The 16,321-nt window shown below is 46.4% G+C and overlaps 1 protein-coding gene across 1 annotated transcript in view; it reads right to left on the bottom strand.

Moving 5' to 3' along the window:
* fsip1 (fibrous sheath interacting protein 1) overlaps positions 1–16,321 on the bottom strand; it is a 309,058-nt gene that overhangs the window by 119,174 nt on the left and 173,563 nt on the right. Inside the window, exon 12 of the mRNA XM_033026920.1 lies at positions 11,855–11,995. Within this exon, the coding sequence (XP_032882811.1) occupies positions 11,855–11,995 (141 nt within the window). The remainder of the gene's footprint in view (positions 1–11,854; positions 11,996–16,321) is intronic.

Genomic DNA, 16,321 nt, shown 5'->3' with positions numbered 1-16,321 from the left:
CCCGTCTGACTCCCGACGTCTCTGGCCACCCCCGGGTGTGGGCACTCTGGTGGGGACGGGGATGGTCCAGTGGCGGTTCGGCAGCGAATGCAGAGCCGGAGACCAGGGATCGATCCTGGCTGCGGATGAGGTGCAGGTCTTTGTCCAGGACTGCCGAGAGTGTTTTTCGCTTGTGACGCTATGACCTGGGCATGCAATTCAAGCTCCGCTCTATGATCTTTCCTCCACGGACGTCTCCCTCCTCCAATCACCGCGCTCTATCCTCAGTCCCACCCCCCCTACTCCCTCTCCCAATCATTGCGCTGAATTATCATGGTCCCACCCCCATTGTCTGCTGACCGATGTCTCTCTCGTCCAATCGGCGCCCTCCCTCGATCATCAGTCCCACCCCCACTGTCTCGCGGAAAGCGGAGATTTCACCGGGTTTTAAAATCCGGATTACGAAAAATGGGGGGGATCGTCCCCTGCCCCCCCCCCCCCCCCCCCCGGGATTTCCGCCCCTGTTCAATTCAAATGTTGTTAGGCTGCAAGTAAAAGTAAATCTAAAAAAACAGCTCAATTTTCCTTTACTCAATCATAGAGTAACTTAATGAATTTAATGCTTTAACTGACACTTGAGATTTTGGAATAAAAATCTTTTATTCACATATTTCACTAGATAGACACAAGGTTGACATAATTTATAGAAATACTATTTTTGCGCCCAATCTCAGTAATATTTGGTTCACTGCTTTATGAAAGAATATGTTTTATGGGATAGGTGAGCTAGATTAGATTACATAATTTTAGGTATTCATAACTCTTCAATAACAGAACATGCATGAAATGTACATGCTCTGCCAATAGATCTTTTTAACATAGAAACATAGAAACATAGAAATTAGGTGCAGGAGTAGGCCATTCGGCCCTTCGAGCCTGCACCACCATTCAATATGATCATGGCTGATCATCCAACTCAGTATCCCGTACCTGCCTTCTCTCCATACCCTCTGATCCCCTTAGCCACAAGGGCCACATCTAACTCCCTCTTAAATATAGCCAATGAACTGGCCTCGACTACCCTCTGTGGCAGGGAGTTCCAGAGATTCACCACTCTCTGTGTGAAAAAAGTTCTTCTCATCTCGGTTTTAAAGGATTTCCCACATCCTTAAGCTGTGACCCCTTGTCCTGGACTTCCCCAACATCGGGAGCAATCTTCCTGCATCTAGCCTGTCCAACCCCTTAAGAATGTTGTAAGTTTCTATAAGATCCCCTCTCAATCTCCTAAATTCTAGAGAGTATAAACCAAGTCTATCCAGTCTTTCTTCATAAGACAGTCCTGACATCCCAGGAATCAGTCTGGTGAACCTTCTCTGCACTCCCTCTATGGCAATAATGTCCTTCCTCAGATTTGGAGACCAAAACTGTACGCAATACTCCAGGTGTGGTCTCACCAAGACCCTGTACAACTGCAGTAGAACCTCCCTGCTCCTATACTCAAATCCTTTTGCTATGAAAGCTAACATACCATTCGCTTTCTTCACTGCCTGCTGCACCTGCATGCCCACTTTCAATGACTGGTGTACCATGACACCCAGGTCTCGCTGCATCTCCCCTTTTCCTAGTCGGCCACCATTTAGATAGGAATTTTACATTTTACAAAAGGAATTGTTTATTACCCACCCATCTTTATGTTAAAATGTTGAACACAGAGCAGAACACAATGACATTAACAATTAACGCAAGCAATTAACATGTTTCAGGAAACTCACACAAACTAAAGGGCCTGTCCCACAATTTTTCAGCGACTGCCGGCGTCATTGACTGACGTATCAGGGTCGCCGAAAGATTTTGAACATTTCAAAATCCAGCGGCGACAAAACAAATGTTGCGACACCTGAGGAGACACTGCGCATCAATACGTCATCACGCCGCGACCTTTTCGGTGACCTGATACATCAGTCAATGATGCCAGCAGTCGCCAAAAAAATTGCCAAGTGGGACAGGCCCTTAACCGTTAGTTATTAGGAATAAACACTGACAATAAAATGTAGCAAGACTACTTCAAGCTATGCACAGTGTTCATTCCTAATAACGAAAGGTTAACTTGTGTGAGTCTAAACTGCATAGATTCAGTCAATGACTTGAGGTATGAAACTGTGAGCTTAGCAACTAGATCAGACAAATTCACATAATCAGTTGTCTAAATCTATGAAAGTAAAATAGCATAAAAGTTAGCCACCAAGAGAGCATGGAACAGCCACAATTATTCAAAGAAAACAGATTAAAAAAACTATAAGCATGTTCGCTTTTGGGGATAGGAGTAGACAGAAAACACGGGTCTTCAATGTTTGTTTTATTGTAGTACCTTTTCACAACTGGGTATTTTTTAGTGGAGACACAAAAGACTGCAGATGCTGTAATCTTGTGCAAAAAAACAACCTGCTGGAGGAACTCAAAGTATCAGGCAGCTTCTGTGGAGGGAATGGACAAGCAACCTTTTGGGTCAGGATCCTTTTTGAGACTGATGAGTACAGTGGATAAAGTTGGCAAAGAGAGGAGTGGCTAGTTATAAGTGAATGCAGAAGTGGGTGAGTGGGCAGAGGGGATAGTTATTATCTGGCAAGTCAAGGTTAATCAATCAATCAATCAATCAACCTTTATTGTCATCTTGCAAAGCAACAGTTGTACAGTGCAAAATGAGAAGACGTTTCCCTGGGAATACCGGGGCATCACACATGAAACTTAAAACATTTCACACATAATAACAGTAAAAACAATCCAGTCCCTGATGAAACAGTATAAATAGTTAAAAGCAGGTAAAACAGCAACATTAAAATACAGTAAAAACAGTAATTAAAATGTCCAGGGCAGCTGATTTGAGTGGCCAGCGCCAGATTTATTAAAATGTCAGTGCAAAGCCGCAGAATCAGGTGGAGTGACTGTTTAGCAGCCTCACAGCCTGTGGCAGGAAGCTGGTAGTCCGGGCTTTGATGCTACGGTATCTCTTGCCTGATGGCAGGAGATCCAGGTGTGTGTGGAGGGGGTGCAGTTTGTCCTTAGCTATTCTCAGAGCCCTTTTCAGACAGCGGCTCTGGAACAGTTCTTGTACCAAGGGTAGGGAGATGCCAATGATCCTCTCTGCTCCCCACACTACCCTCTGCAGAGCCTTCCTGTCTGAGCAGTTACAGTTGAAGTACCACGTGTTCATGCAGTACGTGAGTACAGACTCCACCGTGCCCCTGTAAAAAGTCCTGAGGATGTTGGTGGGGAGTGAGGCCTGTTTGAGTTTCCTCAGGAAGTGCAGTCGCTGATGGGCCCGTTTGACAATCCCAGTGTTGTTCCTGGACGAGGTGAGACTGTCTGTAATTTGCACTCCGAGGAACTTTGTGCTCTCCACTCTCTCGACCGTGGTGCCACTGCATATGAGTCAGAACAAATACTGTAGCTATTCTGAACACTTACACATTTTAATAGAATGTTCTTCATTTTCCCACTGCCTGGAATTTAACTGAGGATAACAAGGAGTCCCAGGCTCATATAGCATTGTTTTGCTTGAGTAGGAACTTACAGAATTACACACTTATGTGTTTTGTAGCTGCAAACCAACTTTAAGTCTGTGATTGTTTAAAAGTCAAAATGTTACGTTGATGATTTTTCAGTTTACTACTTTTCATGCAGAACGAAGAGTTACATTTGTATTACCAATGAGATGTTAATTTTATTTTACAGTAGGATTGCCATCCCATCTATTCTCATTTAAGTGGTTGACTCAGAAAGTCTAGTAATATGAACCAAACCTGGAATGAGCAAACAGAAAAATACTATTTCTCCAAGAAAGCCGTAATATAGCACGGTCTATAAATGAACAATAATTATACTCATGTGCAATCAGTTAATAAATGTCCAAATTAATTCCTGATGAACGCCACTGAACACATCGTATAAAACTGATACAAGATTAACATTTGTTTATCACACATTCATTTCTAATGCAATAGAAAATAAATATTGTTTTTGTTGTATTGCAAATGAAATGTATTCCCCTGAGAATGCAAAGTAGACGTTCATGTGACAATCAATGTTCTTGGAACAAATGCAGACTAGGTTCCTTCAAATGGATTCACTGAAACTTTTGACTTTTCAGATTGAAAGGTACAATAAGGAAAATGTTGTTTAATTAATTTCAGCTGAAATATTTCGAATGTGCAGAACACATACCTCAAGATTTATTTCCTATTAAGTCTTTGCTAAACTGTTCATACACTACCACACAGATTTCCATTGACAGCCCAGATTTGATCAACGATGTGAAGCAATAAATCCTCTGAGTGAATGCATGATTAATTTTCAACTAGACCTCACAAAATACCTATATGTTAAGGTGAGTTCTTTAGATATAGGCGTTATGGATGTAAAATCCCCAATCAAAGGCACCAAAATGATTAATGATAAAGTAATTAAAAAACCAACATACTTGAACCACAGATTTTTTTTAAATTGACATCAGTCAAACAAGGCTTTACAAAACAAGATCACATTTATACCCATAAATTACATCTTGCAGCAGGCCATTTTACCAAACCTATTTATGTCGAGAAGCAGAGCTGGCATCTGCTTACTGGGCGGCACGGTAGTGCAACAGTAGAGTTGTTGCCTTACAGTGCCAGAAACCCGTTCGATCCTGACTATGGACGCTATCTATACAAAGTTTGTACGTTCTCCCCATGACCAGCGTGGGTTTTTCCGGGAGCTCCAGTTTCCTCCCACACTCCAAATACATACAGGTTTGTAGGTTAATTGGCTTGGTACAATTGTAAATTGTCCCTAGTGTGTGTAGGACAATGTTAATGTGTAGGTATCGTTGGTCGGCATGGACTCGGTGGGCCAAAGGGCCTGTATCTCTAAACTAAACTAAACCAAAGATGAAGGAGAGACACTTAAAATATAGTTTAATACGACACCCAGTAAACCCAGAGTGAGCTACAGGAGTGCCGTACGATCATCAGGTTTGTCACTGAAAATCTGAATGGAAGGTTCAAGATGCAGCAGCAACAACATTTGGACCTGTAGAAGGAACAAGGAGTAGGTGAACAATATGAATCTCTTTGGATTTTCCAAAGAGAAGATGGAAGCGAAGGACGAGAATAATTCAGAGATGAAAGGTGAAAAGGTGATCGTTCAGCTGGTTGCACTCACAATTGCAAAGTTCACTCTGGTCACTCATTTATTCACTCATATTCTGATGTAAAATCCATGTTTACACCCTACCCACCCCACCATGTCAAAGAAACCAAGCAACACTGCAAACAACTGTCTGTATTCTAAACATCTCCCAATGTCTGAATCAATTAGTATTATCCCATTCATCGTCACCCATTTGAAAGATCACTTGCTTCCTGCAGGCAAAAATGGGCAAGCCATGAAAGTAATGCAAAACAATAATATTTCTATATGCAATTGGAACTTATTAATTGTGGAATGCATAACTCAAAATATGTGCATCAGATTAAGCACCAAAGTCTTTCACCTGAAACCATAGCTATGTTTCTCATCCCACAGATGAGGCTTGATCTGCTGAGAATTTCCAGCATTTTCAGTTCTTATTTCAGATTTCCAGTATCTGTAATTTTTTAATATTCGCTTACTTATTATTTTCGAAGAACCTAAATTAAAAATGGATTGCAAAAAGAATGATGGGTGCATTCAGTTTTAATGTCAAGAGAATTACTCTCAAAGATTAGATTTATGACATCTTCTGTCAATTTGCTGATAAGTGAGAATGAACTGATGGTAGTGACTGATTATCTATACATAACTTAAACTCTGATCTTGTGCTCTTCCGGTTTGCGTGGTTTATCTATTTGTGCATAAACGGTACACGATAGCGCTATAATTTTTTGCCACCTTACTTACCATTCTCCTGTACTGCGTGCAACAAGTTTTGTTCCGATCTATGGTATATTTTAAAAGTTATTTAGGTTTAAAAATCATAAAAACCGCGCATGCGTAGATTGGTCTCTTCTCCTGTCAGTCAGCGCCATGCAGATAGGTTTCCTCTCTTGTCAGTCAACGGCAGGAATGGCGACACCCCTTCCTGCACCATCGCCGCACTGATTGGCCGTGTCAGCTGTCACTCACCGGCAGCGCCCGTCTCGCCCGGCGTTGCACGGCCACAGCCACAGCCAATCGGCCGGAAGCGGCCGGAGGGGAAGGCCATGGCCACCGCGGCCATCGCGGGCCGCAGCCACCGCATCCCGCAGCCACAACCCCCGCAGCCGACGCAACCCACAGCCAGAGTACGCGGCACCTGTGGCAAGGTAGGCCACAGCCTCGGGCTCTCTCTCTGAGGCCTGGGGGCTGCGCCAGGCTCTGAGGGCAGTGGCGCTGCTGACTCCGGGCACGCAAAGAGGGAAAGGAGCGGCAACCTCGAGATCCTGGGGAGGTGAGGAGGGAGTGTGGGGGGATTGAGGGAGAGGTGGGAAAGTGGGGGAGGTGAGGAGGGAGAGTGGGGGAGAAGGGGGAATGGAGAGAGAGAGGAGGGCAGTGGGGGACGTAGGGAGTATGGAATAGAGGGAGAGGAGGGCAGTGGGGCAGATGAGGAGTGGGGGAGGTGGGAGATAGAGGGATAGGAGGGGGAGGGAGGGGAGAGGAGTTATGGAGGGAGGGAGGGAGGGAGGGAGGGAGGGAGGGAGGGAGGGAGGGAGGGAGGGAGGGAGGGAGGGAGGGAGGGAGGGAATGACTGAGGGTATGGGAAAGGAGAGGGAGGGAGAGGTGAGGGAGGGAGGGATTGGGGGAGGGGAGGGGAGGGGAAGGGAAAGATCCTGGGGAGGTGAGGAGGGAAACTGGGGGGATTGAGGGAGAGTGAGGGCGTAGGAAGGGACAGGGGGGAAAGTGGGGGGAAGGTGAGGAGGGAGAGTGAAGGAGGAGGGGGAATAGAGGGAGAGGAGAGGGGAATGGAGGAGGTAGGGAGTGGGGAATAGAGGGAGAGGAGGGCAGTGGGGATGTCAGGGGGATAGTGGAGGGGGTAGGGGGACGTTAGGAGTGGAGGTGGGGAATAGAGGGATAGGAGGGGGAGGGGAGAGGAGTTATGGAGGGAGTGACTGAGGGTAGGGGAAAGGAGAGGGAGGGAGAGATCAGGGAGGGATTGGGGAGAGAAGGAGAAGAGGGGAAAGAAGAGGGAGTGCTGGGGCATGAGGGGAAATGAGCCGCGCCAGCGCAGTTGGGGGCTATGGGTGAGTGGTGGAATATTGCGTTGGGGGATTGGGTTGCGTTGGGGGAACGGGTGAGTGGTGGAATATTGCATTGGGGAAAGGGTTGCGTTGAGGGACCAGGCCTCCCGTGTGACAGGGACCCCCACTTAGTCTAGTAGGAACCCAGAGGCACAAATCGCTATCAAAACATGGGGGGGGACACAATTCCTTGGCGGCCGCACGCTCATGTGCGCACACACACACGCGCGAGGCTTCGGAGGCTTCTGCCATGGGCCCTGTGGACAGTAAAATCAGGAGCTGACCTGGTTGGTGACCTACTCCGAACTCCAGCAACAGCAGCTTCCTCCGCCCGAATCGTGCAACTTGAATCGGCCCGTTCGCGGGGCCTTTCATCGACCAGCGCGGCTTAAATTCGGCCAGCGGGGGCTTCAACATCGGGAGCCTCGATGGGCTCGATGCAGCAGTTTGATTTTAAGCTGCACCGGTCGATGAAAGGCCCCGCGAACGGGCCGATTCAGCCCTTAGAAAGCGTCTGATACCCGTTTGAATCCTTCAAAAGCTAAAATGTGATAAATAACACTTAAACAAATAAAACTGAAGCAAATAAAGGCAAACAGAAGAACCAACCTTGGAGGGGAGAGAGAAAGACAGGAAAAAAAAACTAAATAACGTGAGTCAGGGACTTACCTGCAAGACAGCCAGGAAACCCGTTCGACTGGATTCCTTAATGACCTGATCCGTTTAATGGGGGCGAGTGTCCCCCACCTCTCAAAACCTGGGGGGGACATGCCCCCGTCCCCCTGGATTTCCGCCCACGTAGGAAACTAAATGGATCAAAAATGTGGTACTGTCTGCAAATATGGCTCTAAAGTGTCAGTTTCTTCATTTGGGTCATCTGCTGCACCCTGTCATCTCATGGAGACTCTTCTGTTAGCAGCAAATAAGTGAGTCTGAAGAAGGGTCTCAACACGAAACGTTACCTATCCATGTTCTCCAAGGATGCTGGCAGACCAGTCGAGTTACTCCAGCCTTTAAGTCTTCTTGTGTTAACAGTTTGTCTAGCATTAATTATAATTGGAATAGAGAATACTGCAGAAGGTTTTGCTTTAGTGCTCACCAAATCATGCTCAGGATGTATTACATCATAACTGAAGAAGCTTCAACAGAACCAGTTGCTGTTAACATGGGAGATTGAGCGGAGGGCATGTAGTGCACGATAAGTTCATGAAAGAGTGAGGAGAGGAGGCGAAAGATGAGGTCAGTTGACCATGACATCAACCCAAGGAGTTTTGGGTTCAAACACTGCTGACTGAACCTCAGTGAGGAACTGTATGTGCAATATCTCTGCCTTCAATGAAGATGAAGATGTCCTCACGGAAAATTGGCAGCAGTTACAGCCACAATGCACTTCCAATTTAAGGGGCAAAACCTGGCACAGTGAACCCTCGCAATAACTGACCTGTATGTAGTGGATTTTGATTATAGCAGGCAGAGGCTCCCATCGCACCGCCCCACCTACACCCTCCTCCCCACTTCACTTCCACCAGCTGGCACCATGTGGCGGGAACTTCTGGTTGCAGGAACAGAGAGAGCAAGCAGCATGAATAGGGCATGAGTAAGGGCCAGTCTGTGGCGCCCCACGTGTGGGGCTGTAAGGCTCTCCGGACAGTGAATACCCGCTTGTTAAACCCGCAACACGCCGTGTTTCTTCCCTCCCAGTTTTAACCCCATCACTCCATTATAGTGGACAATCACAATAACAGACACCATTCCCCCCCGTGGTCCGTTATAGCGAGAGTTTACTGTATTGGGTAGTGCTGTTCAGCTTCAAGAGCCCCTCACAATTTGAGGCATGCAGCCATTCACCATCATGTCTATAGTGAGATGTACATGGAAATCATTCATTAGTAAACAAGACTAAGTTCAAATGCTATCTGTATGAGGAGCAACAGGTGCGAGCTAATCCCGCATGCTGATGGCTCTAAACATTTTTGAGAGCTATCAATTTTTTTATTTATTTTATCTCAACTTCAGGTATGTACCTTCAATACAACGAATATCTCCATTATCTGTAACAGAGAAGTCTGAGAAGAATGGTATGTGCCTGCATATCTGATTAAAAAAAACCATTGTTGGCATATTTACATGAAATGCCAGCGGGAAATAGTAGAAGGCTGTTGGTGAAGAAAGACAAGCTTTATATCTGCTTTATATCTAACTCCACTTTAGATCTCCATTATTCCACGACACACAAAAACATTGGAGACATGGAAACACTGATTTGAGAGATTCTCCAAACAACTTAAATTCTCTGCTGAAGAGAATTTAAATGTTTTGTTTTCTCCTGTCTTACGTTCAATTACAATGAAAAATTCTGCTGTATTTAATCACAGTAACTTTCATATTTTTTCTCACCACATCACAATCAGAGAAACCAACATTATGTGAGTGCAGGACAACCCCAAAGATCTGGCTCGGGAAATAAAGTAAGCTGGTCAAACTAACGCGAGCTTTCACAGTGGTTTTCCTTTTTTTTTTAAAAGATTGTTTGAAAGGATAATTTGCAGTGACTTCAAGTGGTCAATATAGAAAAACAATGGTCACAAATAGATGCTAACTCCTGCTTTGTCATTTCAAATTCCGTGAAACAATTCGATGCAGTGCGTGCTGAAGGGGCTATTGTCTTAGGAATAGTTTTCTTCTGTTCTAAAAAATTCATAATCTTGCAAGAGGATTCTTGCTAATGCCCGCCATTGACAAAAAACTGGTACGTTTAACGTCACTAAACATTGAAAAATAATAAGCAAAGTAAAGCTTCAACAATAGCAAAGAAATTCAACCAAAGTTTTATAATATATTCACACCAAAAAAGCTTTGCAAAGCTGGATGTAATGGACGGGAAAATGTATGCTTAATCAGGTTTCTTTGTTAAAATGTGCTAATAGATGCAGTTTAAACAATGACGCAGCAAAATTCAGGAATTCGGTGCTTTCACTACCGTCCATTATATCCCATCACAATCAACGAATTAAAGTCACAAATGTCGAATGAGAATGAAAAAAAACAAATCTGTCATCTTTTGTCCAAAGATTCCTATGCTTGGCACTTAGCAACCATGCTATTAAAATCCGAATATATTTTTAGTTGCACCATCAGTGACGTATACAAAACAAAGTCGCACTGAATGGTTTCCAGGGTCTCTGAGGTGAAAGGAATGCAAAGAAGAGTCACACTTGCTTTGATCACAGTGAGCAATATGTAACTGGCCACAGTGGGAAGAAGATGAAACATCATCACAGGGGGATTTGAAAATTCACACTCAAAGGCAAAATAATAAGCTTGTGAAAACCTTCCCAGCAGAAACATCCACAGAATAGTTGATTGTTATGTTCAGTTTTGTGTTAAAGTTTAAAACTGATGAAGAATTTCAAAAATTAGCTTGTAATCAATTATTTTAAAGCTTGATTATGTCCAAAGTAAATGCAAATATCACCATCCATTAGATTTCAAAATGAATATATATTATATTTCATTAGTTTTAAAAGAGGTTAAATACTGTTGTTCACATTGTTTTATTACAGGCAATGCTACTTAATAAATTAATGCAGAGATTTTTTAGCTTAATATATTTAATTTAGGCATGTTAACATTTTTTTCTGATGATTATGTAGATATTTAAACAAGGGGAGAATTATATTTGGCAACAATATCATCTTATGCATGTTTAAATTCATAAAAGTTGGGTAAAGATCAAAGTGTCAATGCTACCAAAATTCCCTAGAACTGCCTGAAATCTGCAATGGACAACAAAATCAATGTTTTGTGATTTTAATAAATTATTATTAATTAGCAGAGATTGCATCTTGCTGGAGTGTGATAAGATTAAGACCTTTTGGATCAAGGAAACTGAAAATGTCAGAAATCAGTTGTGGAAAATGTCAGAAATGTCTGAAAATAAATAGCTGCTGATTGTACACATTCTTATAAACATAACCTGTTTCATGTTTCAATTTAAATTTCCACAAATATTTTAATAATTCTAATCAATTTACATGTTTTAATAATTTTTTGTGTTTCCGAGTCTGGACATTGGTGCAAAAGCGACAATTTCAGTCTCAGTTGCTGCTTTCTCACCTCCAAGACCACACTCTTCATCACCCATGCTTCATTAAGGGGCTGTCCCACTGCGGCGACCTAATCTGCGCGTTTAGAAGAGTTTGCCCTCGACTCAAACTCGCAGCATGGTCGACACGTGGTCCTATGAGGCCACTGGAACTCTCCTTTATGCTTGAGGGAAGTTCTGCAATGTGTTTGTGTGTGAGTGTGTGTGTTGACGGTCGATCCAGCTCACGGTTTCATCGCTGACGGTCGATCCAGCTCGAGGTTTTTCAGGCGAGTGCCCTCGAGCTTGAAGGTCGAAGACCATATAACCATATAACCATATAACAATTACAGCACGGAAACAGGCCATCTCGGCCCTACATGTCCGTGCCGAACAACTTTTTTCCCTTAGTCCCACCTGCCTGCACTCATACCATAAATATAACCATATAACAATTACAGCACGGAAACAGGCCGCTGAAAGGTCGCGTCAGTGGGACAGGCCCTTTAGTTGATGCAATTTTCATTTACAAAGCTTGTAATGCATATCTTTTACTCACATCAACCTCTCTTGATACCATCTCCAGACATTTCAACTGTTGTTCTATCTCTCCCATTCGCAAGTATTGTTCTCGTTCATCCCGCAATTGAAGAAGCACCTCTTCACCAGGCCCAATCTCTGCCAGAGTATCCAATGAGCTCTAAAAATAAATTGGAATAAATTTAGAATATAATCAGTTTCTTTATATCTCATGTTCTTCAGTTTCAATTCAATACATTAGTTCATGCTACCACTTAAATTGATACAGAAACAACAAAATGACAACATAATGAAACGGATTATTAAATGGATGGAAAGTTTAAGACCAAGTGCAGACCCGTTGGGTGAGTGGTGGAATGCAATATTCCATCACTCACCTGTTCCCCCAACACAACCCGTTCCCACAACGCAATATTCCACCACTTTCTCTCTCCTCTCCCTTCCCCCCTCTTCTCTCCCCCCCCCTCACCTTTCCCCCTCCCCTCTCCTACTCCCCACTCCTCTCCCCCTCTGATCCTCGGCACAGTGAAATAATGCGGGGGTCGGGGTCCAGGAGTGGGGGGGGTGGGGTGAATTATCCCGTGTGGGGGGTCGGGGTCCGGGGGTCGGGGAGGGTGAACCACCCCATGTGTGGGTGGGGGTCGAGGGGGTGAATCACCCCAGTGTATGTGACGAGGTGCGGGGTTCGGGGGGGTGAATCACCCCTATGTAGGGGTCAGGGTCCGGTGCCGGTGCAGCGCAGGTCAGCGACTCTGGGTGGGTGGAGGGACCACAATGTCCCCAACTGTGCTGCAGCTGACAGGGACGTTGCCGGGTTTGTGTCCCCGTGTGTCCGCTGCCCGGAACCGCGGCCCCGCTCCACCCGGCCCCGTGTGTGGGAGCTGCCTACCCACAGACCGTCACAGTGCGGCCACACAGGGGGAAACGGGGCGGAGGGCGGCCGTGGCTGGACAGTGCTGACCCCGGGGGAGAATGGGGGCTGTCCCGAGGGATCGCTCCTTCGGCCACTTACACCTGGGGTCTGAGTGTCCCTTGGTGCACGGGTTCAGAGCGCTCAGTCACCCTCCAGCCCCGGGCAGTCGTGGGCCGGGACTTGGCCTCAATCCGCCGGCACACTGCTCTTTCGCAAGTCGGTTACGAAAAACATTTATATATTCTCTCTGTCCGTGAGCAGCAGTGATGTTGGCAGTTTTTAACCAGGTAAGAACATACGTGTTGCATGTGTAGTACTGCAGAAGGCTTGAGCAACTCCATGCGTCACGTCCTTTGACATTATGACCTTCCGTGCAACCCTCCTATTTAAATGCGGCCCCCTGACGTCACTCGAAGCTAGTACCCACCCCCCCTGTTGCGAGGTATTGTGACGTCACTTTGGAAGCGGGTTGAAAGATTTTCCATTTAAAAACTTGGTTTGGGGTATTTTAAAAACACTGTAACTTCGGAAATATAGGTGGAAATGCGACGGGAAGATGTTTACCGCCACCACGGGGAAAATGTAAGTAGGGTGTGTGAAAATGGGAAGGCTGTGGCCTAACGTTTGGAAGAAGATAGGAAAATCAGATTGACACAGAGACACATCGTGGGCACAAACAAGATGAAGACTTTTAGTTATATAGAGATGTGCCAAATGCGAGCAGGTGGGACTAGTGTGGATAGGCCATCTTGCTCAGTATAGACAAACTGGGCTAAAAGGGCCTGAATCTGTGCTGTATGACTACATGAGGAAATCACTTAAGAAATAAACCCAAAGTAAATAACAAAGCAAATTAGGCAGCAACTGTGGAGGAAGAAACATAGTTAATTTTCAAGTTGAAGAAAAGTTGAAGACTTTTAAAAATCTGAGGGGGAGGGGAAGCTCATGACTGAGCAAAAAGAAAGATCTATTGGAAGTACTGGCAGGAAAGTGACATTGTCAGGACTGCATTACAAGATGCAAGTAATTGGAAGAAGCTGCAGGCTTGTTGAAGAAACAAAGAACTGCAGATTCTGTTTTATATCAAAGATAAAACTTTCTCTGAAGAAGGGTTCCAACCCAAAACGTCACCCATCATTTTTTTCCAGAGATGCTCCGCTGAGTTACTCCAGCATTTGGTGTCTATCTTTGGCATGTTGAAGATACTGGTCATTAATCTACATAAATACAACATGAAGATATGATTGTTTTCGAGTAGGTCGGTTGGCGCGCTGCGAGTCAGCTGCCCTGCCAGCAGCGTGTTCGTTATTTCAACTTTTTTTGGTGTGTCTAAATGTTAGTTTAGGTGTCTCTTGGTGTGTCTTGTGTGGGGGGTGGTGTTGGGGAAAAAGGGGGGAACCGCTTTTGGTCGCCTCCTCGACAGAGATGCGACTTTTTCTATGTCGCCTCCCTCGCGGCCTAACAGCATGGATTGGAGCAGCCTTTCCTGGAGTCGGGCCCGGAGCATCAGCAGCGGGCGCAGCGTGGACTTTTCCATCGCGGAGCGGGGCGAACCCTTGCCGGGGGTCGACAGAGGGGAGTGCTCCGATCATTGGCCTGGTGACTTTGGCATCATGAGGCTGTGGTCTGCAGAGCTTCTAGCTGCGGGCGTGGCGTGGACTTACCATCCGGAGCCTGGGATCCCTTGCCAGGGATCACCGGTAAAGAGCTCCGACCGCCGGCCTGCAGCCTATAACATCCTGAAGCCGCGGTCGCCGATTCGGGCACTCGGAGTGTGTTCAACCATCCCGACTTCAGAGTTTGGATCATCCCGACGAGAGGGACTGTACGTCCGGCCGTCCGTAGCGGCGACTACGGACAGTGTATGGCCCCGACCACCGGTGAACAAAGGAGGAGGACTGACTGAGCTTTGTTGCCTTCCACCACAGTGAAGAATTTTTTTTTTTTTTTTATTTCAAAATATACTTTATTCAATTGGTAAATATATACAATTTCTGAACCATTCAAACAAAATTCATCCGACATTTTCGGAGACTATACAAACTTTTTCCAGTACAATTTTTTTACATTTGTCAAATTTCACCAAACAGTCCCCCACCAGTGCCACTCTGTGGCCCCTGTTCAAGTAATAAATATATACAATGTGTACACAGTGCGAAAATTTCCATCTGACATTTCAAGTTCCACAAAAAATGTCCCCCACCCGTGCCACTCATGTGGCCCTCTGGTGTGGGATACCTTCCCTTAATTTAATTTGAGGGGCGTCTCCACCATACTGTGCCCCCCATGTCCAGCAGCGGAAGGACCCTAGACTGTGGCCCTCCCCCACCGAGCCTTGGCGTTGGCTGCACCAAGCTTCAGCGAGTCCCTTAGCACGTACTCCTGCAGTCTGCAGTGGGCCAGTCGGCAACATTCCCTGACGGACATCTCGCTCTGCTGGGTGGTGAGCAACGCTCGGGCAGACCAAAGAGCGTCTTTCACCGAGTTGATGACCCTCCAGCAGCACTCGATGTCAGTCTCTGAATGTGTCCCTGGGAACAGTCCGTAAATCACAGAGTCCTCTGTGACGGAGCTGTTCGGGATAAATCGTTCCAGGGACCCTTTCATACCTCTCCAGACTCGTTTTGCAAATCCACACTCTGCAAAGAGGTGGGCAACCGTCTCCTCTCCATAGCAACCGTCCCGGGGGCAGCGTGCGCTGGTAGTGAGGTTCCGACGGTGCAGGAAGGATCTAACTGAGAGGGCTCCCCTCACCGCCAGCCAAGCCAGGTCTTGGTGCTTGTTGGTCAGTTCTGGCGATGAGGCATTTTGCCAGACAAGCTGGGCAGTCTGCTCTGGGAACCACGCCACCGGATCCATCGAGTCCTTTCCCTGCAGTGCCTGCAGGACATTCCGTGCTGACCACTGCCCGATGGACTTGTGGTCAAAGGTGTTGGTCCGGAAGAACCTGTCAACAGACGTCAGATGGGGCGGCAATGTCCAGCTGACTGGTACATTGCGTGGCATCTGCGCCAGGCCCATCCTTCGCAACACCGGGGACAGGTAGAACCTCAGCAGGTAGTGGCACTTAGTGCCCACGTGCCTTGGCTCTACACTCCGCCTGATGCAGCCACACACAAAGGTGGCCATCAGGATGAGGGCGACGTTGGGCACGCTTTTACCCCCGTTGTCTGCTGACTTGTACATGGTGACCCGTCGTACCCGGTCCATCCTCGACCCCCAGATGAACTGGAAGACGGCCCGGGTGATCCCCGTGGCGTAGGAGGGAGGGACAGGCCACACTTGTGCCAAGTACAGCAGACCCGAGAGCACCTCACACCTGATGACCAAATTTTTCCCGGTTATGGAGAGGGAGCGTTGCTTCCACAGCTCCAGCTTCCTCCCCACCTTGGCTATCCGCTCCAGCCAATTTTTGTTACTCGACTCAGCCCCCCCGAACCAGATCCCCAGCACCTTCAAGAAGTCAGGCTTGATGGTGAAGGGGATGGAAGATCGGTCGGGCCAGTTGCCAAAGAGCATGGCCTCGCTCTTCTTGCGGTTCACCCTGGCTCCCGTGGCCGACTCAAACTGGTC

This window comes from Amblyraja radiata, chromosome 9 (assembly GCF_010909765.2).
Source record: "Amblyraja radiata isolate CabotCenter1 chromosome 9, sAmbRad1.1.pri, whole genome shotgun sequence".
Classification (NCBI taxonomy): Eukaryota; Metazoa; Chordata; class Chondrichthyes; order Rajiformes; family Rajidae; genus Amblyraja; species Amblyraja radiata.
This window is presented reverse-complemented; position numbering and strand designations above follow the sequence as displayed.